The 25,185-nt window shown below is 37.5% G+C and overlaps 1 protein-coding gene across 4 annotated transcripts in view; it reads right to left on the minus strand.

Annotated features, from left to right (window-relative positions):
- The window catches only part of FAM172A (family with sequence similarity 172 member A), a 407,588-nt gene that overhangs the window by 351,946 nt on the left and 30,457 nt on the right, over positions 1-25,185 (minus strand). For 3 of the 4 annotated variants that reach the window (XM_052642598.1, XM_052642594.1, XM_052642596.1), the window contains exons 2-4: positions 17,556-17,679; positions 7,727-7,828; positions 2,179-2,279 (exon numbers count right to left, since the gene is read on the minus strand). In XM_052642598.1, coding sequence (XP_052498558.1) covers positions 2,179-2,279; positions 7,727-7,828; positions 17,556-17,661 — 309 coding nt within the window. In that variant the 5' untranslated portion in view covers positions 17,662-17,679. The remainder of the gene's footprint in view (positions 1-2,178; positions 2,280-7,726; positions 7,829-17,555; positions 17,680-25,185) is intronic. The other variant, XM_052642597.1, reaches the window with a different exon arrangement.

Genomic DNA, 25,185 nt, shown 5'->3' on the forward strand with positions numbered 1-25,185 from the left:
TTGTGAAACATATATAGTACCTCTCAGCTGAAGACAAAACTCAATATTCTGTAGGAAAACACTTAAGAAAACAGAAGGGGCTTTGGTTTAGATTGTTGGCTGAAGTCAAAACTGTCTCCTTAAAACTTAAAATTTAAGCATCACTATTGCTATTGCTAAGTCACTTCAGTCGTGTCCCAAAAGTTTATTTATTAAGGCAGGCTCTCAGGCAATAAACTCAAATTTCTGAATTCTGCCCTATCCATCACAGAGGAGAAAAGTTTTTTCTGTGCTTTTACATGGAGGACACTGGTGAGAGACTTTTCACAGGTTCTCGCTTAACAGAACTAGAGATCTTATTGGTAATAAGAAGCATTGAACTATTTTCAGAATTTAAACACCATGTTTATATGTTTTCTGGGAACTCTAGATAGTTATACGAGAACTTGCATTTTCAGAATTATGATGACATGTCTTGAGATTGACTACGAGGCTCATAGTCAAAATTTCTGTGACTCTCCATTTGCATGAAAGTAAAGTCAAAGTGTTAGTCGCTCGGTTGCGTCTGTCTGTTTACAACACCATGCACTGTAGCCCACCATGTTCCTCTGTCCATGGAATCCTCCAGGCAAGAATACTGGAGTGGGTTGCCATTTCCTTCTTCAGTGGATGTTCCCTAGCATGAAATTCCTTGGACATCAAACAAATCTGTCCTCTGTGCTAGAAGACACAATCTCTATCTTCTAAGTGTGCTTCCTAATCAGACATCTTAAAAAAGATGGTTCAGAACAAAAGCTGTCAACGCTTTTGCTCAAAGATGTGCAGAAGAGATCCAAGAAAATCTGTATTCCAGAAAAGATAAACTTAATTTCATATATTCTTTATGCTACTGTTTAAGCAAATAATTCACTTTGACTACTTTTATTAGACAACCAAAATATAAATAGAACTTTCAGCTTTTCTTTATAGAAATCAAGCAGTTGTCAGTTATCGCAGTAAACAAATGTGTTCATATGCATTTTATGAAAAACACAGAATATGACATCAAAAATCAGAGACATCACTTTGCTGACAAACGTTCATATAGTCAAAACTATGGTTTTTCCAGCAGTCATATATGGATTTGAGAGCTGGACCATAAAGAAGGCTGAGTGCCAAAGAACTGATGCTTTCAAATCGTGGTTCTGGAGAAGACCTGAGAGTCCCTTGGACTGCAAGGAAATCAACTCTGAATATTTACTGGAATGACTATGTTGAAGCTGAAGCTCCAATACTTTGGCCACCTGATGCAAAGAGCTGACCCACTGGAAAAGACCCTGATAGTGGGAAAGATTGAGGGCAGGAGAATGGGGTGACACAGGATGAGATGGTTGAACGGCATCATCAACTCAATGGACATGAGTTAAGGGAGACAGTGAAGGACAGGGAAGCCTGGCATGCTGCAGTCCATGGGATTGCAAAGAGTTTGAGATGACTAAGCAACTGAACAACAACAATATGACACTAATGAGTAAAACTCTGAGCTTTAACAAAACATTCACTTGAATGACAAATGACATTTTCAAAGGTTCCTACCAGTGGTAGCATTAAAGAGGCATGTAATGTTTCACAAGGCCTAATCCTTTATCAAGTCAAAGATATGTAGTTTATATCTAATTTATTAGCCAATAGCAATTTTCTTCCTATAGATAAAACACTTTTTTGTAACTTTCAGTAATAACTGATAACTGTATTTGTATATACTTAAAATGCACAAGATGATTTTACAATCGTCAGGAAATTTCTAAGAAAAATTGCCAAGACTAGGATAATTAACATGTCCATCATCTCACATAATTAACAACGGTAACTCTCTGTGCTTTTTGTTTTAGATAAGCATTTAAAAAGAGATGTATTCTTCCTGGAACAGCAGAGGACTCAACCTCCTAAAAACATTAAAAAAAAAAAATTTAGCATCAATTTGTTCCCCTTATAATGACTCATTACAAAATATCAAGGTCATGAAAAAATTTGTGTAAAAACATAAAATTTTAAACTGAAATTATGTTTCTAATGCTACCACTAAAAATAAAAAAAAATACAAAAACCTTTTTGAATCATTTTGTAGAAAGAACACATGTACTGCTTCAACTTAAACCTTTATTCTGATTATTTAAAACTGGAATAAAAAACAAGGTTAAATCATATACCCAACCATACCTCTCCTAGTGCTTCATATCTTTTCTGGTTCCATCTGTGCAAGTCTTCCCGGTAGTTAAAAACAAACGGCTCCCCAGTTTTTATGTGTCTTAACTGCCCCTCTAGAAGACAAACAAACAAGTTCATTTGTTAAAATAGTGCTATGATTCAGAGTATATTTATAACAATATGTAAAGCATAATAAATAATGTCTAATAAAAATTTAATATCTCAGGACATTCTCATTGTTTTCATTAGATCTTTTTCTTTAAATATCCATATAGTACAAAGGTATACATAGTATAAAAGAAGGACCCAAGCACTCAAAGGCTGTCTTCCATCTTCATTTCTCTAACCCAAAGCAAATTAACAATATTTGAAGGCCTATAACATATGAAGATTTTTGCTAGCTACACCCATGAACATGGTCCCGATTCTTAAGCTTAGAGGTTACCTGAGGAGTAAAAGCATAAATATTTAAAAGTGAAGTAACTTTTTACAACGAATGAAGTCAACAATCTAAAAAACTGCTACAGGCAATTCACGTAAAGTCTAAAATGAGTTTAGAAAAACGAAGGATCCCTATAGGCTAGAATAGGTTCAAAGGTTTTAGTGAAATTTCTCACCTGGCTTGAAAGACAAATACGATTTCAAATGGAAATGGGAGAGAGACAGTGAACCAAAGCAGGTTTAGACTGCTAGGTAGGAAGGTAGGCATGAGCAACAGGGGGTAACCTAGCTGAAAAGGAGGCACGCTGATCTCTAAACCCCCTCTCAGACACACCCAGGGGGGCCCACAGAGTTGCTACAAAAATAACAAGACTGTTCCAACTCCAGCACTGGGAGCCCTAGGCACACAGTGGATACAAACTAACCACAGGGGCTTCCTCAAGTAACCTTAGGCAGCTAGGAGCCTATTAAGGGTCCATAAATATTCTACACATATATATACATCTGATTACAACAGACTGAATTATGGGAGGACACACGCAACAGGGCTTGTTGTTATATAACTTGAAATTGCTAGTCGGCCTTGAACGTATGCCTAGTTGCCTTCCCTTTCTTGACTGGTGGTGGGTACAAGCCCTATTCTGCACAGGGCACAACCAAAAGGAGGAGATGGGAAGTATAAAGGGGAAATCAAGAGGGATTGTTACGATGACTCCTTTGGGATCAGCTGGCTTCCACATTTTGGGAGTGTCTGTCTAATAAAAGATCTGTCTGCTTGAGCCAACCTGACCTGTGACTTGTCTGTTGTTTTAAATCCTTCAGTGAGTGAAGTCGCTCAGTCGTGTCCGACTCTTTGTGACCCCATGGACAGCAGCCAACCAGGCTCCTCTGTCCATGGGATTTTCCAGGCAAGAATACTGGAGTGTGTTGCCATTTCCTTCTCCAGGGGATCTTCCCAACCCAGGGGTCAAACCCGGGTCTCCTGCACTGTAGGCAGACGCTTTACCGTCTGAGCCACCAGGGATTTTTAGTCTGTTCCAAACTTTTGTTTTGAGGAGACGAGAACTGAGGAAGAGATATAAACCGACCTGATAAGACTGTCAAGACAAACTCACAAAGTTCAATGACTGTACGTCTGACAATAAATAACTTTATTAATAATTTCAATGGCCCAAGCGACCAAAAGGCACAGGCAAAGCAGGGAGTGGTTTGCAACAGCCTGGCTGTGTCTTCCCAGTCTTCTCGTCTCACTGGATAGCATGCTCTGGTCCAGAACAGGTGATGTCTCTAAGTGGGGCATGTGAGTTACTGCACACATTGGCAGGCATGCTGGTTATAAACACTTCTACTTTATGTGCCAGAGAGTTGTACTGCTCATGTGATATTTTTTCAAAGAAACATGCAATTACGTATCTGCAGATTATAGGTTTTAACTGTAAGCAATGGCAAACCAGTTAACTTGTTCAAAATACTTCATGGAGAAGGATTCAACCCATGGCAGACCAAGCCACCTGTCTTGTCTCCCCAGAAGCACTCTCCTGGTATTCAGGAGAGAAAAACTGCACATCAAGCGCTTTAACAACTTCCCTCCCCTCTACTCAATGAAAATATAATTTTGAAAAAACAAAAACAAAAAAAAAGATGGCAAGTTCAAATAATGGTGAACAACCCAGTTTAACAGAAACAAACAGAGTACTGAGACGAACTGAATAATACAACAGTGGAGAACACATGAAATCAAATAGTAGAAGCCTCAAACTTTAGCCTTTAGCCTTTATCCTAGGAGTGGCAGAAGAGGTACATGGTCAGGCTAAACTGAGTTATTAGTATTTGATTTTTACCCAATGAGGGCTTGCAAGAGTGAAGAAAGACTTGAAAGGAAAGCTATGGCACCAGAGCTAAAATCCGGGAAACATTACTACTCTAAAACTATCTCACATCATTATTTTATGAATCAATTTTACTACACATACTCAGTATTTTTAATATAAGTGCTAATTCTTATTTCTAAAGTTTTTTAATACTCAACATGAGACACAGCACTAAATCACCATAACGAACACTCATTTATGGTCAGATGATGCCATATCAATTATAAGGTATGTCTATGTCTTTCTTTTGAGGACAGGGAAATTCCCATTTAGGATACCAATACAAGTGAATTTAAGGTATCTGCAAATCTGACATTTGTGAGTTTGACTAAAGCAACCTTACAGGCATGTGGCACATAGTAAGGTGTACTACTTCCACAGCTAAAATTCGAAATGCATTTTCTATGGGACTGTTGTGTGAAAGGGAACTGACTTACCGAGAGTGAGTTTATGTAGTTAGATGTAGATACATCTGCATCTCAAAGAGAGGTTTGCTGTTTGTTTTTTTTTAATTCTCTACTCACTTTGAACATAATGATTCTCATAAGTTGATAATGATTTTGATACTTTAGGAAAAATGAGCCTTGCCAAAACAGCCAACTACTAACACTAGTATTAAAAGTAAAAAGAACATAAAGAGGCAAAGAGAGTAAGCATTCTTAACCAGGAAAGATAATCTGGATCACTTACAGTTGGATTTGCAAATAGTATTTCTCAAAGGTTTGGAAAAGCTCTTTAGCAACTGTCAAAGGTCTGATTTAGGACATTTAGAGTCTCCTAAAATCAGTTGTAAAATCTTCAGTGTATAACCAAATGCATGTTATTTTAAAAAGCATATCCATATCAGATTGGTGGTAGAATCTGAGACCCAAGATAAGCTATCAATGACCTACATGAATTAATAAACTGAAAATATTTAAGACACTTTCTGACAACAGTAAGAATCCAATAAAAATCAGCCATCATAGAAGACAAGCTTCAAACTCAAAACAGTTTGTTGCTGAGTTATATATATGCGTGTGTGTGTTGGTGATATGAAAGCATGATTTCTCACAGTACCGCACCAAAGTATATAGGGAGTAAGAGTGAGGGTATAAGGTGAAAAGCCTCACCTTCATCTTTCAAGGCAAAGGCATTTGAGCTGGGCTGTATACCAATTGCAACTGGAGAAGAGCTAAACAGGCACTTTAAACACAAAGAGTATTTGAAAAGGCACAGTGATTTGAAAGAACAAGGTATCAGTTTGATGCAGGTAAAAAGAATCTCTTCCCCTTTGTTACAGTTTTCTTTTTCCTTAGAGTGAACTCTGTATCTTAATTCTTCTTTACCCAACTAAGAACTTCCAAATTCTTTAGAAAAATTTAGAAGCTTCTTTTAGTCAATGAAAGTTTCAATTCAAAGCTTTCATGAAAGTTTCTGCATTATAAACCCTGAAAAAAAGTCCCTGAAGACTCTAAGATAGGACTGCTCTCTTAGGGATTTAATACTGAAACTAGTTTCTTGGATTCAAATCCTCACATCTTTAAAAAAAATACTCACCATTCACCGTGAATTCAACCTTGAACTGCATCGTGCTAAAAATGAGATCCATAAGAGTGGTATTCTCTCCTTGGAATGCAAGAATCTTTGCCCATACTGTAAGTCTACATTTATGCAAGACAATGTCCAGGATATTAAAAAATATACTTGATAGGTGTGTGCAAGGGTGCTTACACATTCAGGTGTAAGTCCATGAAAGCACACGTGCATTTGCAAAGGTGTAGGTGTGTCCCAAAAGTGAGTATGTGCATGCAAGAATGTAAACATGTAAGCAAAGATGTGTGTGTATGAATGTATCTGGTAAGAAAGTGAGAGATAAAAGTATATTGCTTCTTTGTCTTTCATTTCCTTTAAGAAATGTTCAAGGAAGATGAAAGGTAGACTTCAAGGAAAACTGGTGTCTTCTATTCATAAAGCAAACATAGTTCTACGATTCATCTGCACTGCCAGCACATGCCCCCATCCCTGGCCTGAAAGAGGAGTCTGGTCATTGTTTCAAAGGGGCAGGTGCAATGTCAGTCTCAGAGTTCTTTAGAGTCTGTTAATTAAACTATAAAGAAATTTAAAATTATCTTTTAAAAACAAAATATTACTACTCACACATACTTTGCCAAAAGATACCCTTTATTAAAAAGCATGCAAATTAGTATCAGAAAAGAGATCAAAGTTCCTAATATGTTCTAATACTTTCTAACATGTCTCTAATATGTTCAGTTAATATTCTAGTACACAGAGACTATCACTATAAGCTCTAACACCCATAACTGATACTGCAAAGACACGTCGATCTAAGAAGGCCTCACTGGCAGTAACTGTATGGACGCTGCAAAAACCCAGAGATTCTCCTGTGGCAATATTTACAGCTTTAAGTACACCAAGTGACAGGACATCTGAACTCTTCTTGTAACTTACTGTACAGTTCCTCTTCTGCAACCTGGCTCTGACCTGGCATTAGAAAACTGATTAGGCTTTTGCACTTTTTGTAGGTGGTATGACAACAGTCAATGTGAATAGAATAAAATAAATCCATGTAAAATTAAAAAACACACACACAATGATAACAGATCAGCAATTTAGTTGATGTAGATACAGACAGCTATAATTCAAATATTCAGCTATAATTCAAATATTCACCTATAATTCAAATGCTACTTGGCCTGTAATAACATTATCTCTCAAGCATTACAGTATTATTAATCCAGTTTTGTGGTTCTTTGTACAAGAAACATTCTTGCAATCTATGGTACCTTATTCCAAGTCCCAAGCTTATTTTATTCAGAACTTAATGAAGTTTTACAATAAGGATGTTGCCTAAAAAATAATAATGGAATCAAGTATTATGTTTTAAAATAGTGTCACAGATAATTATTGCCAGTCACTTCATCTTTTAAATAACACATGAAATAATAGCTTCTCTCTACACTATTAATTGGGAGTTCCAGCTGGATACAAGAGAGTTGAACCCTCAAGAATGAAAATACCTAAGCTGAATTAAATTCATATTCATTGGTTTAAGTGACTTGACAAGTATGGGAAATTATTACTTGGCTCTTTTACTTGACAGAAGAATTTCATCATGACAGGATAAGATATTGTTTCTCAAAAGAAACATACAAAACTTTCTAGCTGGCAAATAAAAGTTTAGGATTGTTTATTTTCTATTAGCATTGTTAAACAGATTTTGTATATATATAGCATACACCACTTACTTTCATTAAAAGCATATTCAAATCCTTCCAGTGTATCAGGAAAATCAAGAGGTGGTTCATCTTTTTTCATTAGTTCATCCAAATCTATCCTAGATAATAAATCTAGAAAAGAAATGACATGAAATTTACTTATATTCATTTTCATAATTAATAACAAAGACGGTATCTTACATTATTTTAATTTTTTCTTTTTCTATTAGTTTACTTTTTATGTGTTGCCTTAAATGGTAAGATTCTTATTAATAATTTTTTAACTTACCAAAATGCTTCATTGTGATGACATACAGTATCAATCAATATAACATAAGCACTTTCAAAACTGTAATTCTCCAAACAATCACAACTCAGATCCTATGTACCACAATGATTAATTATGAACTTCTTTCCCTTCAGAATATACAGCTACTAATTTGTACCTTATTAACCTCCTTCTATCATTTTTAAAAATTTTCAGATATTAATATGACTTTTAAAGATCACCAAAAGTTACTAGTGCTATGAATAAGGGAACTTAAAAATCTAAATAATAGTAATATACCATCAGTCAGTTCAGTTGCTCAGTCGTGTCTCTTTGTGACCCCATGGACTGCCACATGCCAGGCCTCCCTGTCCATCACCAACTTCAGGAGCCTGCTCAAACTCATGTCCATCAAGTCAGTGATGCCATCCAACCATTTCATCCTCTGTTGTCCCCTTCTCCTCCCGCCTTCAATCTTTCCCAGCATCAGGGTCTTTTCCAGTGAGTCAGTTCTTCACATCAGGTGGCCCAAGTATTGGAATTTCAGCTAGGCATCAGTCCTTCCAATGAATATTCAGGACGGATTTCCTTTAGAATGGACTGGTTGGCTCTCTTTGCAGTCCAAAGGACTCTCAAGAATCTTCAACACCACAGTTCAAAAGCATCCATTCTTTGGTGCTCAGCTTTCTTTATAGTCCAACTCTCACATCCATACATGACTACTAGAAATACCACAGCTTTGACTAGATGAACCTTTGTTGGCAAAGTAATGTTTTTGCTTTTTAATATGCTGTCTAGGTTAGTCATAGCTTTTCTTCCAAGGAGCAAGCATCTTTTAATTTCATGGCTGCAGTCACCATCTACAGTGATTTTGGAGCCCAAATAAAGTCTCTCACTGTTTCCACTGTTTCCATTATTCTACTTTTAGAGGGGAAATAACAATAGTAAAATAAAACATGCTAACTGAATAAAACAGGCTGACACAAAACAGTTTCTATTCTTCACATCATTTGACTATACATAATAAAAGACTGTCAGCAATATTTTGCAAATAAGCATTTTATTTCTGAATCATTTTAGATACAAATAAGCTGAAAGATAGTACAGACAGGGTCTATATCCAGTTTTCCCTATTGTTAACATTCTACCTTACCATGCTACGTTTGCCTCAATGAAGAAACCAACGTTGGTACATTACTATTAACAAAGCCCAGATATTATTCACCTGTTTTTCCGTTAATTTCCATTTTCTGTTCCAGGATTCCGCCCAGGACATTACATTGCCAACAGTCATCCCGGCTCCTCAGTCTCATCTTATTATTTTGTGAGCATTTTCTTATTTCCTGTTACTACATGGTGTTGCAGGCATATCTTGCATTTTCCCTGCCCCAGCCTCAAATCAGTCTGTCAACAGTATGTAACAATTTCTTATAGGTTATAACGGGATGAGGCAAAAATTCTCACTATATGTCATCTTTGTGTCACATGCAAACTTGGAACAAATAAAAGATAAACTTCAAATTTATTTATCTCTCAAAAGATTTTCTTAAGTTTAGATTTTGAGATTTTTTTTTTTTCCTCATTCAAACTCAAGTTCCTGAAGAGAGAAAAAACTCCTAGGACACACAGTATAGCAAACCAGCAACTCCCCACCCCCAACACCGGCCTTTGTTTAAAACAAAAGAATCTCAGAAGTAACACTTTATTTCTGTCTCTCACTTACAGAGATATAATCAATCCACCTGTACAGATCACAAAAATATGCTAGAGGATAAAATAGTTTGTCTACCTCCAGTCTCAAGTCTCTCTCTATGGGACACAAAGATAAGATATCAAAAAACTTGTAAAAAAAAAAAAAGTCATTGTTTGAAACTGTTTAAACTACTGCATCGGATAAACCTCAACTTACATAAAAATATACCATCTTCAACATACAAGCGAGTTTATTTAAAAAAAAATCTGCAAATTATCTAGTAAAATAAAAAATGTCACAAAGTATGCATACTGGGGCAAATGGGTACATGCTGACAAATTTCTGATTCATTAGTAAGGTTCTGAACAATGTGTAAATCTTTGCAAAATTGATTAAAATATTTTTTATCAAAAATTGGCTTGAAGATTCTCACTTTTCTCCTTCCATTGAATTAAATTCTTTTACTTCACAGTCATTTTCCACAATTCAAAACTTAGAATCCTCTTAATCAGATACACACAAAACCATCCAAAATATAAGCAGCTGTATTATGTCTAATATTCATTTTCTATCAGCTCAGATCATAAAATGCCATCTAACATCCATATATAAGATTTCACATACTATACCTCATATGACCATCACAGCCCTATAAAGCAGTAGCACGTTATCTTCACTGTCTTTGAGACAAGGAAATAAGCCCAGGGACATAAAATGGCTTGCCCAAAATTATACCTTAATAGTACTGTGGGATTAAAAAACTAAACTTATTCTCCAATATCTAAGTCAGTACTCTTTCAAAATCCCTATACTTTTATTCTATGTCCTGTATAAGCTTCAATATAGTCTAACCCCTCTCTTCATTACCTTATAAAAAGAATATACTCTTCTGAATACAGAGATACGCTTTTGCTTTGACCAAAAAGTTCCTTTGAATGATAAAATGAATAGTAAACTAAAACATGTATTCCTCAAACTCCTCCTCTGTCAGTTAGAGAACTAGATGTGGATATTTTTAATTTCACTGGCATTGAGTGTCTGTGCTCAGTCACTCAGTCACATCCAACTCTTTGCAACCCCATGGACTGTAGCCCGCCAGGCTCCTCTGTCCATGGGATCCTCCAGGCAAGAATACTGGGGTGGGTTGCCATGCCCTTCTCCAGGGGTCTTCCTGACCCAGGGATCCTTTACCGTCTGAGCCACCAGGGAAGCCCAAGAATACTGGAGTGGGTAGCCTATTCCTTCTCCAGGGGATCTTCCCATCCCAGGAATCAAACCAGGGTCTCCTGCATTACAGGCGGATTCTTTCCCAGCTGAGCTACCAGGGAAGCCGACTTGAATAGACTCAGAAAGAAACTTTCAGAAATTATTTTTCTGCTTTGTAAAAGGAAAACAAAGCTATATAACTGCATTTTGCAGAAATTGGGTTCCAAGGGCAGTAGATTAGGTAAAAATCAAGTATAATAGAACATGTCCATGCAAAATCCCTTCAATCTCCTATGAAATACAGTACAACTGAATCCTTATAACCTAAATATACATCAGATGTAACCACTGTTTTTTCTAAAACAATCTCTGGTCATTAAAGCCATTTAGCAACTAGAATTCTAAACTTCAACTAAACATATGAAGTCATTGGATAAAAATACCATTTTATACCTCCAAAGAACTGAAAACAAAGATTCATACATTTGTACACCCCTATTCACTGCAGTATTACTCACAACAGCCAAAAGGTGGAAGCAACCAAAGTTTCCATAGACAAATGAATAGCGTGATAGTTAATTTTATGTGTCAACTTGACTGGATACCCAGATATTTGGTTAAATATTATTCTGAGCATGTTTAGGAAGGTATTTCTGAATGAGATTAACATTTGAATCTGCAGACTGGGTCAAGCAGGTTGCCCCCCACCTCCAATATAGATGAACTCATCCAATCCACTGAAGGCCTGAGTAGAACAAAAGTGGTGAGTAAGACAGAACTCCTACTCTCTGTATAACTGTCTTCAAGCTAGGACATCAATCCTCTCCTGCCTTCACAGCACAGGTTCAGGATTTTGTCACAAAGCCTTACTATCCACTGTAGGTAACTAGTCTCCTTTTGAGAAATACCTCTTGGCCTGCTACTGGGCCTGAGTGGAGATTGAACACTTAACCACAGGCTGCCAGCTTACCATGAGACCTTAGCAGGCCATCATGAACTAGGTGGTAAGTGACACACCAAGAATTAAAGTTGGGTGTGTACAATAGCACTCCATCATCAAATAGAGAGTGGTGTGTATGTAGTTAGGACTGAGCAAGCCCTGAAGACAAAAATAAGTAACATGCGGGAGCAGCCCAAATGCCTATGGTCTCCACTCCTGCGACACCGCCTTCTATTCATCAGCACGCACCTAAAGCCTCATCAGCTGGCAGAAGAAGAGAAAACTCGAGTTTGGATCACCGATGGTTCTGCATGATACTCAGTCACCACCTAAAAGCGGACAGTGGAAGCATCAGAGGCCCCTTTGGCGACATCCCTAAATAACAGCAGTGAAGGGAAATCTTCCCCGTGGGCAGAACTGAGAGCAGGGCACCTGGTTGTTCCATTTCTCTGTAAAGAGATATGACCAGATGAGTGACTATGAAATGATTCATGGGCATGCGGTCAATCGTTTGGCTGGATGGTCAGGGACTTGGAAGGAACACGATCAAAAAATTGGTGACAAGGAAACGTGGAAGAGGTATGTGGACAGACCTCTCTGAATGAGCAACAGAATGTGAAAATATTAGCGTCCCAAGTGAGTGCTCACTAAAAGGTAAGCTCAACAGAGGAATATGTTAAAAATCAAGTGCACAGGATGATCCTTTCTGTGGACACCAGTCGGCCTTTCCCCAGTCAAATCTGTCATCACCCAATGAGCTCAAGAACAAAGTGGCCACTGTGGCAGGGTTGGAGGTCATGTGTGGGCTCACAATATGAACTTGCACCCACCAAAGCCAACCTGGCTACCGTCGTAGCTGGGTGTCCAATTTGCCAGCAGCAGAGACCACCATGGCAGTCCTCAACATGGCACCATGTCCTGGGGGTGATCAGCCAAGTAACTGGAGGCAGGTTAACACACTGGATCAATTCCATCACAAAAGGGGCAGAATTTTGTTCTTACTGGATTAGATACTTTCTCTGGATACAGATTGGCCTTCCCTGCACTCACGGCTTCTGACACATCTATCTGTGGACTTGCAGGATGCTTTATCCACCATCCTGGTATTCCACACAGCATTGTTTCTGATCAAGAAACTCACATCACAGCAAAAGAAGTGCAGCAATGGGCCCATGCTCACGGAACTCACTTGTCTTACCGTGTCCTCACCATCTTGAAGTGGCTAATTTGACAGAATGGTGGACTGCCTTCTGAAGATTCAGTTACAGGGCCAGTTGGATGGCAGAATCTTGCAGGGTTGGACCAAGATTCTCCAGGAGGCAGTATACACTCAGAACCAGTGTCCAACATATACTGCTATTTCTCCCAGAGCCAGAACTCACAGGTCTAGAAATTAAGGGGTGAAAATGGGAGTGCCACCACTCACTATTACCTAGTGAATAAGGAAAGAATGTCTGTTCTAATTACTCTTATTTAACATAGCACTGGAAGTCTTAGCCAGGGCAAAAAAGCAAGATGGTTAATGAAGAAATAAAACTGCCCAATTAGCAAATAACATGATGGTCTACATAGAAAATTCCAATTCGTCTACCAATAAAACCTCAGAAAAAAATAAGCAACTTCCAAAAAGTCACAGACTATATCAGTACACAAAATTTGACTGTATTTCCATAAATGATCAGTAAATGTGTGACAATTGAAATTAAAAACACAATACCATTTATAATCACTCTAAAATTATAGTACAAATCTAACAACATATGTATAAGACTTAATTATATGGTGAAAATTACAAAGTGTCAATGAAGGAAATCTAAGATCTAAATAAATAACAGATACTCCATGTTCATGGATTGGAGACATCAATTCTAGTAAAGATGTAAATTCTCCTCACGTTTGTCTATAGGCTTGAATGCAATCTCTATTAAAATGCAAGTAAATTATTTACTGTGTAATCTCACCCTGCTTATTTAACTTATATGCAGAGTACATCATGAGATATGCTGGACTGAATGAAGCACAAGCTAGAATCAAGATCGCCGGGAGAAATATCAATAACCTCAGATATGCAGATAACACCACATTTATGGCAGAAAGCCAAGAAGAACTAAAGAGCCTCTTGATGAAAGTGAGAGAGGAGAGTGAAAAAGTTGGCTTAAAACACAACATTCAGAAAACTAAGACTGGCATCTGGTCCCATCATTTCATGGCAAATAGATGGGGAAACAATGGAAACAGTGACACATTTTATTTGGGGGGGGGGCTCCAAAATCACTGCAGATGTTGACTGCAGCCATGGAATTAAAAGACGCCTGCTCCTTGGAAGAAAAATTATGGCCAACCTAGACAGCATATTAAAAAGCAGAGATATTACTTTGCCAACAAAGGTCCGTCTATTCAAAGCTATGGTTTTTCCAGTAGTCATGTATGGATATGAGAGTTGGACTATAAAGAAAGCTGAGTGCTGAAGAATTGATGCTTTTGAACTGTGGTGTTGGAGAAGACTCTTGAGAGTCCCTTGGACTGCAAGGAGATCCAACCAGTCCATCCTAAGGGAGATCAGTCCTGGGTGTTCATTGGAAGGACTGATGTTGAAGCTGAAACTCCAATACTGTGGCCATCTGATGCAAAGAGTTGACTCATCTGAAAAGACCCTGATGCTGGGAAAGATTGAAAGCAGGAGGAGAAGGGGACAACAGAGGATTAGATGATTGGATGGCATCACCAACTTGATGGACATGAATCTGAGCAAACTCTGGGAGTTTCTGATGGACAGGGAGGCCTGGTGTGCTGCAGTCCATGAGGTCGCAAAGAGTCGGACACGACTGAGCAACTGAACTGAAATTATTTTTTTTTACAGTTATAGACAATTTTACTCTTAAAATTTATATGGAAAGGCAAAAGACCTAGAAAAGCCAAATAATAAGAATGAATTTGGGAGAATCATCCTAGTCAAACTTAAGACTTACTATTTAAGTTCAGTAATCAAGAGTATGTATTGGAGAAGAGACAGAAACAGATACATGAAACAAAATAAGAGAACCTCAAAAGATGAAGAAGTAATTCAATAGTGCAAAGATTTTTTTTTCCACAAATGGTGCCGGTGCAATTGGACATCAATACGCAAAAAATACAAACCTTGACCTAAGGCTCATCTCTTAAATAAAAATTAACTCAAAACACATCATTAGTTTAAATGTAAAATCTAAAACTATAAAACTCTTAGAGGAAACATAAAAAAAGATCTTCATAAAGCAGGGCTAAGAAAAGAGTACTTAGACCTAATACCAAAAGCATAGTTCATAAAAGAAAAAAATGATAAATAGGACTCTTTGAAGGATAAATTTTATTTATTCTGTCAATTTGCTCTAAGATACACTTTATTTAACATTTGCCATTTTATCCTCTAATATTTTCAGTTTTGACTACTTCCTTAATCATTACAAGCTCGTGTGCTAGGCATTTATCTTCCTATTGTACCAGTGAAGAAAATGATTCAGAAAAGATAAGCAATTTGTTTCATGGCAAGTGGGAAAACCTCAGTTTGAATTCAGAAAGTTCTATATTTATAACCTTATTACTATATTTAGACTACCCATATGCTTTTAACATCACTATACAACCTCTAAAATCCAGAAAACCAATCTGATTTCTTATATACTGCTTGTGGAAGTTGAAATTGGAACCACAACTTGAGAGATCAGATTTTCACATTATCAGGTAAGGTTGAAGGTAGATAAAGGCTTTCCAAGTGGAAACCCAGCAAATCTATTTGGATGAAAACACACACATTCCTTCATTCCTTATCCTCTTTTGTAAATTAACTATTATTCTGAGTGTGTTGGTCTATCTCAGCAGCATACAAGCATGCAGTAACACCTTCCATAGAGTTGTCTATTGTTTAGTCACTAAGTCATGCCTGACTCTTCTGCACCCCCATGGACTGTAGCCCACCAGAATCCTCTGTCCATGGGATTCTCTAGGCAAGAACACTGGAGTGGGTTGCCATTTCCTTCTCCAGGGGATCTTCCCAACTCAAGGATCGAACCCTCATCTCCTGTGTCTCCTGCACTGGCAGGCAGAAGCTTTACCACTGCGCCACCTAGGAAGCCCATTATTGATTATTGATGACCTTGATATACATTGGATAAAAGTCCTTTGTCAGATATGTGCTGGGCTTAGTCACTTCAGCCGTGTCCGACTCTCTGCAACCCCATGGACCATGGCCAGCCAGGCTCCTCTGTCCATGGGGTTCTCCAGGCAAGAATACTGGAGTGGGTTGCCATTTCCTTCTCCAGTGATAAAAGTATGAAGTGAGTGAAGTGAAGTCGCTCAGTCATGTCCAACTCTTTGCGACCCCATGGCCTAGCAGGCTCCTCCATCCATAGGAGTCTCCAGGCAAGAGCACTGGAGTGGGTTGCCATTTCCTTCTCCAGATATATGAATTGCAAATATTTGTTCCCATCTAGAGCATATCTCTCCTTTTTCTTAAAACAGTTCGTGCTTGTGTGGTCAGTTGCTATGTTGTGTCTGACTCTGCGAATTGCTTTCTTCCTATTCTCTAACTGAAGTTTTCCAATACGACTTTCATTTCCTTCAACTCACTGAAACAGCTCTTTGTGAAGACCATCAATAACCTCCACACTGTTAAATATAAAAGTAAACTCTCAGTCCTCATCTAGCCTGGTTTATGGGTGTACTTAGCCACTCAGTCATGTCCAACTCTTTGCAACCCCATGGACTGTAGCCCACCAGGCTCCTCTGTCCATGGCGATTCTCCAGGGAAGAATACTGGAGTTGGTTGTCATGCCCTCCTCCAGCGGATCTTCCCAACCCAGGAATCGAACCCAGGTCTCCCACATTGCAGGCAGATTCTTTACTGTCTGAGCCACCAGCAAAGCCTGGTTAATAATATGATTAAATTAATTAAACCCATTTTCTTCAGGAGGTGTTCAGGATCTTTCTCTCACTCCTAGCCTGCAGCCTATCTTATCAGAAATCATTTTAAGTGTCTATTGCTAGTTCTTCCTCATTCTCCTGACCCTAAGATTGAGATGACCCACACTTCAGTCTTCAGACTTTTTCTCTTTCTGTTTGCAATCTCTGATGATCTCAATTTGGACCATAACTTTAAATATTACCTCTATGCTAATAATTCCCAAAGCTTTAATCTCCAGCCCAAATACTTTCCCAAACTCCACACTCAACCTTCTCCAGCCTAATATTTAAGTGGCATCTCAGTTTACTATTTAATATGTCTAAAACCTGCCTTCCTCACACTTTTCTTAATCTAACAAATGGCACCCAAATTCCCAAAGAAAGTCTAAAGCAGATTCCTTCTTACAGAGAGCTTTTCATAAAATATTCTTAGTGCAATGCCACAAAGACAGAATATAGGATTAGACAGATCATTACTCTAACCCAGTATGACATTTTGAACAACAAAAATATGGTAAGGGCACTAGGCTTGATTCAAGAGATCTCTGGTATTAGTTTTACCATTAAATACATGACCTTGAATAAGAAGGGCATTAAGAATTCTTACAGCTGTAAAATCACATGACTTTATGATTTATTTACCTAGTACATACTATATCTCAGACATTGAGGTGGTCACTGTGATGGACATAAATAATTATAGATTATAGATATTCTTATTTTAGAATGGAAATGAATGTAAGGTCACTTAAATATTCCTGCACCTTCATTAGGCACAATGAAAATATCCTGAAAAAGCAAATTAAGTATGTACCTTTGAGTGCTGTTGTCTTTTCTTTTTCATCTGGACCTCCCTGCTGGATTTGTGCCATGCTTATCCAAATTGGCAACAAAATTAAAGAGCTCAAGGAAATAGACATCAATCTTCAGAAGACAGTCTAGAATGAATGAAAGCAATAAATTAAGCTCTACTCAGTCCTACCTACTCCATGAGAAGGTCCTAGATCCTCCCAGTTGGGATTAATCTCTCTATCCTGATTTCCCACTGCGCTTTGTTGATGCCTGTACCACAGTACTTATCATAGCCTGCCTTGCATTACCGTTATTTATGTATTTGTCTAGGTCAGCTAACAGATTACATGCCCCAGGATAAAGGTATCAACTTTTTGTCATCTTGATATCTCTCATATCACCAAACACAATATCTTAAATACACATATGCTTAATGTTGCTGAATTGAATTTAGCTAAACTGACTATTTAGGTATAGTTCCCCAATATCTAATTAAAAAAAAAAAAATACTTCCAGGTAGTTTCAAAACCTGAAATTTCTTTTAAAATAAACTGTAAACATATGTCATGTACCAGGTCAGAATATTTTCTTTCTAGGACATGCAGACGGGCAGAAGGAGAAACATACATATGCTACCCGTTAGTATATAATTCAAAATGCAAATTTAAGGAGAAAAAAAATAGCCCTAAAAAAAAAAAAAAACTATGTCAAATTCAATGTCTGAAAGTCACAGTCTATAAATGGTACCCCAATAAACAATCATAATATAAAGTTAAAATTTATTAAAATATAATTCTGCTCTGCTTTGGCCAAAGGGAAAACATTTGAACTATCGTTTCTTCCAGGGTGCCAATAAACAAGGGGAAAAAAAACACTATTCCTAAAATTTAACAGAAAAAAAAAAAAAGCAACACATACAATGGGAAAAAATTAAACTAAATTAATATAGTCAATCCATAACTGTTAATGAGATTACATAAAAGCTGAGGTAAGTAAGAGAATATTCCTCTGATTGATTTACTTAATACCTAAAGAGTAAACATCAGTTTCTACTCAAGAGGTATACTGTATGATTATCTTTAAAAACTCAGGCATTTGTGTAATTAACAGAGTAGAATAGAAAATACTTAAAAATAATAATGCTTAAAATAATAGTTTTAAACTAAGAATGTTCCCAGGGTCATAAATCAACGCTGCCCTTAGCTCAGCTCTGACCGTGGGTGGGGAAACAGAAGGGGAAGTTCTCTCTGGCTCTACCAGGAGCTAGCCACGTGCTCTTGGCAAACTATCTAACTTCTCCATGCCTCCTCTAATGGAAATGATAACCACGCCTCCCTCGTGTTGTTACAATGAGTTTTAATGTAAAACACTTAGTATGGTGCCTGATGGGTAATTTAAGGGTTCAACATACCTTGCCTTGGTTTGTTTTTTTTTAAATACTATAAATGTATCTTAGCTTCCCCATTTAATAACAGCTCTATGGCTAGGGACAAGCCACTTAACATTCAAAAATCTTCAGATTTCTCATTTGTAAAATGTAGGTTATATTGTAGTGGTTGAGAATTAATATTATGGAAGGTGTATATAGCTGACTGTTGCTATTACTAGTGGTATTTTATCGCTTCTCAGGAATGCGAAGTTTCCTAACCTAGGAAAACTAGAATATGAGACTGTCTTTGACTGCAAAAGCACTTTCACTTAGCATGGAAGTAGTTGCTATTTTTCTTCTGTGAACGGGTAACTTAAACCTCCGTAAATTATACATAGATGAAATATGCCTAGACTCCTTCAAGAACCAGTTTTGTCTATATGATGAGCCATGTGCAAGGCACTAGGGTGCAATGGAGAGTAAAACATGGACGGCCTGGGTGGGGCTTATACTCTAGTGACCAGATCAAACTGCCACACTGCCACAAATAAAATATACAAGACTCAGACTGATCATTACAACACATAAGAAAAAGCAATATTTGTAAGGGCTATAGGGCTACGTTTGGGAATTAGTTTCATCTGTCAAGTCCCACAAGTTTGGGTACAAGTTTCCCCAGCAACTCCTTACTATCTACCATCCTGTAGCAGAAAGTAAATAGAAATGTTCACAATGAGACCTTCCATACAGTGCTTCTTGCTAACAATTCCAAGACCAAATTAACTATTCACAGGAGACTTCTCGCACTTTTTCACTCTATCCCTTCTGTCAATTCAGTATTTCGTAAATATGAACTTTTGGTTTTCACTGGCCTCAAACTGTCTAATTTCTAAACAGAACAACTTATATGATTATTCCATTGTGACTGTTTCACTGAAAGAGAAAGTATAAAATATTTTTGATGTCAGACTCATTTTCAAAATTCACATTTTAAAATTATGGAGATCTTATGTACAGCATGTTGACTACAGTTATCAACACTGTTGTATACTTGAAAGTTGCTAAGAGGGTAGGTCTTAAAAAAGAATAGGTAACTATGTGAGGTGAGAGATGTATTAACTAACCTTATTGTGGTATCATTTTGCAAAAGATACAGAAATCAAATCATCACATTCTATGCCTTAAATGTACATAATGTGATGTCAATTATATCTCAGTAAAACTTGAAAAAAAAAGGAAGCTGTAACTGGTCTTCAGTGTTTAATAACAAGCTCCCCCTTCAGACTTTAATCTCCATGAGGACAGGTAATCTCATCTGTTCCTAAAACAAGGTTGGATGTATTTGGAGCCCAGTGGATATTTGTCAAATTCCCAAATAAGTGAGTAAGAGATAGAGGGGCAAAAATATATTTCACATTTTAAAGAACTGTTTTCAAGACTTCCAAGATCAAATATCAATTAAAAATCATTTGCTTCTTTTATACAAGACAATCCGAAGATACATACTGCAGTTTACTGAAGTGACAATATTTAAGTTCGGAGACTACTAATTACTCTCTTTGACCATAAACCTTATAACAGCAGATACGAAGCAGATAAGTATGAAGCGAATTGCCTCCTGCTTTCTTATTCACTGTTAGATTTTTACCTTCTCAAGTTATTTTCCCTGGCAGTGGCACAGCTGGTGCAACTAAATCAGGAACATTATAAATTCTCAATTTATTTTTCCTAATAAAAATTCAGAGTTATAACCTGCATGACCACAGATAAACACTGCTGCAAATACAGCCAGCAAGCTGTTTGATACATTTGATATATATATATATATATATATATATATATATATATATTAATACGTGCACTCGACGTAGTTTATTTAGTATTATCTGATGGAGGTTAGGTTATAGGGAATAAAGTGGTAGAAGGTTTTTACTGATGTGAATTGGGACACAGTTGACATGTTGTATACTTCATGATAACCATTGCTGTTTAAATACGGTTTTCTAGAAATGGTTACAGTATAAACTAGATTCAAAACATCTCAGTTTGCAATTTTATTCTGTGAACTACACAAAGCAATTATCATATCTTCTTCCCTTCTATGATTCCAACAGAGAATCCACTATGTATAAATAAAACTATAAATAACTTGTCATGTGTAATCTTGATCCAGTTAGCATTTCAAAACATGAAACGGTAGAATATTTATTTGCCTTGTTTGCTCAAAATATGGCACGAACACTTAAAAAAAGTACACAAAGACACACAGAAGCCTTAGTTTCCTATATTTGTTTGTTTTTAGTTGGGTATTAAATACGACCTAGAAAGAGATTACTTTGCAACAGAAGGCCTTTCCACCTCATTCTCAATGTAATGATGAAAGTGCAAAATATATCACAGGACAAGTAAAATCGGGTTAAGTCCCTGGGATCCTTGGAGCTGGTTTGGTTCCAAAGAACATATGCTAAGTCAGGCTCTTGAAATTCAGTTCAAGACAGCCTGTGTGTGTGCGCTTAGTAGCTCAGTCTTGTCCAACTCTTTATGACCCCATGGACTGTAACCCGCCAGGCTCCTCTGTCCATAGGAGTTCCCCAGGCAAGAATACTGGAAAGAGTTGCCATGCCCTCCTCCAGGGGATCTTCTCAACCCAGGGATTGAACGCATTGCAGGTGGATTCTTTACTGTCTGAGTCACAAGGGAAGTCCAAAGAGAGCCCACTTGTAATCAAAACATAGTAACTTAATCAGTACCAGAGATTTATGTGGAACTAAACAGACTGGTTCCAAATAGGAAAAGGAGTACATCAAGGCTGTATACTGGGGGCAGGAGGAGAAGGGGACGACAGAGGATGAGATGGCTGGATAGCATCACTGACTCGATGGGTGTGAGTCTGGGTGAACTCTGCTTATTTAACTTATATGCAGAGTACATCATGAGAAACGCTGGACTGGAAGAAACACAAGCTGGAATCAAGACTGCCGGGAGACCTATCAATAATCTCACATATGCAGATGACACCACCATTATGGCAGAAAGTGCAGAGGAACTCAAAAGCCTCTTGATGAAAGTAAAAGAGGAGAGTGAACAAGTTGGCTTAAAGCTCAACATTCAGAAAACGAAGATCATGGCATCCGGTCCCATCACTTCATGGGAAATAGACGGGGAAACAGTGGAAACAGTGTCAGACTTCATTTTCGGGGGCTCCAAAATCACTACAGATGGTGATTGCAGCCATGAAATAAAAAGACGCTTACTCCTTGGAAAGAAAGTTATGACCAACCTAGAGAGCATATTCAAAAGCAGAGACATTACTTTGCTGACTAAGGTCCGTCTAGTCAAGGCTATGGTTTTTCCAGTGGTCATGTATGGATGTGAGAGTTGGACTGTGAAGAAGGCTGAGTGCCGAAGAATTGCTGCTTTTGAACTGTGGTGTTGGAGAAGACTCTTGAGAGTTCCTTGGACTGCAAGGAGATCCAACCAGTCCATTCTGAAGGAGATAAGCCCTGGGATTTCTTTGGAAGGAATGATGCTAAAGCTGAAGCTCCAGTACTTTGGCCACCTCATGGGAAGAGTTTACTCATTGGAAAAGACTCTGATGCTGGGAGGGACTGGGGGCAGGAGGAGAAGGGGACGACAGAAGATGAGATGGCTGGATGGCACCACTGACTCGATGGGCGTGAGTCTGGGTGAACTCCAGGAGTTCATGATGGACAGGGAGGCCTGGCGTGCTGCGATTCATGGGGTCGCAAAGAGTCGGACACAACTGAGCGACTGAACTGAACTGAAAACACCTATCCAAATTATAGTTAAAGTATGCATGTTACTCAGCAGTTGCTCATCAGCAAAGGTTAGTTCATAACAATCCTGGACAGTTTATAGTTCTGAGGCAATAGTGTGAAAAATGTACGTTTTGTAGAGTGAGCATGTATGAGTAGGACTCTGTGTGGTGTGCGTGTACAGACACATGGGCCCTGGGGAAGAAGCTAAAGAATAAGGGCATGAGGCAGAAGCAGACATGGAAGACAAGGCCCAGGGTAATACGGGCTCCTGGTGCACAGAGAATGGTGGCTTCTGCAGAGAATGTAATCTGTATGTGGGTCAAAGTTTAGCTCAGAGTAGGAATACATTGTTCTAATACAAGCACATCTAAAGTAACTCCTTAGTTCCTAAAGCAATGTGATGTAGGTTTGGGATGAGAAATTCAGACTTTTTAACCTCAATTCCACTACCTAGTGGCTGAGAGACCTTGAGAAAGTCACAACTTCTCCAACTTAAGTAATGGGACTAACAAAGAAAATAAGAGCACGTCCTTTTACTGGGCGTTTCCCTCTGTGGCTCAGATGGTAAAGAATCTGTCTGCAATGCAGGAGACATGGGTTCAGTCCTGGGAAACCCAGGAGAAGGGAATGGCAACCCACTCCAGTATTCTTGCCTGGGAAATCCCATGGACAGAGGAACCTGGTGGGCTACAGTCCATGGGGTCACAAAGAGTTGGATACGACTGAGTGACTAACACTTTCACTTTCCCTTTACAGGATGATTATGAAGATTCTATGAAAAAATGTAGACAAATACATTTTATAAACTACAAATTCCTTTACAAATATTAGTAATTCATATAACATCGGAAATAATTTGATTCCAATTACTATGTGGTCAAACTCCAAAAAAGCTATCCTTATCAGTTTAGCCTACAAGAATAAGAAACTTTCAATGTGCAACATTTGGGTGAATTCTTAGAATAAACAATAAAGCCCCCCAATAAATATTTCTTGAGTTGACTTGGCTTTCCAAGGCTATGCTGAAAATAATCATAATGGAATTTAAATTAATTTGTTTATATTCTTGTCCAATCTTACTAAAATGTATGTCTAAAAAAGTTCAAGCATGTGAGTTCTATCTTCATTCAGATCAAAGTCATGTCCAAAGAGCACTATTTTAACTATCTCTTAAATGCACATGTTACTCACAGAGACACCAAATCTCTTCACATCCAGTTTTTTAATAGGTACAACTTATTAGCTACAACTGACTGGTAGAGTCAAACTACTCAGCTTCCACCAGGAAAACGATTCCAGTTTCTTCATCCTACAGAAAGTTTTCACTCCTGTGCACTCATTTATATGATCAGAGAGTATTACAATTTAGGGTTTGGGCTAGTTGGATGAAATTAATTACATATATAAAAGTTGTCCACTGAAATTGTCTCATTCTATTTGGTTTGCTATTCAGAATTAATATTGATAAAAATTACTCCCCATCACAATGGAATATTCCCGAGCCATTTAAAAAGAATGAACTATTGCCATCTGCAGCAGCAGGGATGGTCCTATAGAGAATTATACTTACTGAAGCAAGTTAGATGGAGGCAAATATTACATGGCATCACTTACATGTGGAATCCAAAAAGTAAAACAAATGGACCTACATACAAAACAGAAACAGACTCACAGACATAGAAAACAAACTTACAGTTACCAAAGGGGAAAGTAAGGCAAAGGTGGGATAAACTAGGAGTAGAGGATTAACAAATGCAAACTACTATACATAAAATAAATAAGCAACAAGGATTTACAGAAAAATATATTCAATATCTTATAATAACCTTTCATGGAAAAGAAGCTGAATACACATATATATATAAAACTGAATCACTTCATTATACACCTGAAACTAACAAGACATTGTAAATCAACTGCATGTCAATAAAAAATTTAATACATTTTAAAATAAATCCCTAAACTGCAAACAAACTGAAACAAACTACTCATCAAGTTTGTTACACAACTATTAAAAAAAAAAAGCTACTCCCCATCATTCCTCACAATATTTTGGTAAATCAAGCATCTAAAAGAGTCAAAAGGTATGGGATATCAAAAAGAAAGATTTTAGAAGAAACTAATATTTTATTACTGTGTCTTTTAACAGGTTCCCAAATTGCTAGTCATTTGGTTAGCTTTTACATTGTTTTCTGGCTAGCAAAAAGACAGAAACTCAACAAGGCTGGTGAAAAACCTTAGAATATTTACAAGACTGCACTAAAGCTCAATCTGAGAAATTAAAAACACCTAAAACAATCCTTTTAGATAATTCTCAATTTTGAAGCTCCACAAAAGAAAAAAAATAATTTAAATAGCCTTTTATGAAGTTTTCATAATATGGTACAGAAATAGCAAAGGTACATCAGAGGGCAAAAGAATTCTCAAAAAGGACATATGCTCAATATTTGAGAAAAACAGAGTATGTCAAAAATATAGGATCATTTATGGGGGTCAAATTAAAT

This window comes from Budorcas taxicolor, chromosome 7 (genome assembly GCF_023091745.1).
Source record: "Budorcas taxicolor isolate Tak-1 chromosome 7, Takin1.1, whole genome shotgun sequence".
In the NCBI taxonomy this organism is placed as follows: domain Eukaryota; kingdom Metazoa; phylum Chordata; class Mammalia; order Artiodactyla; family Bovidae; genus Budorcas; species Budorcas taxicolor.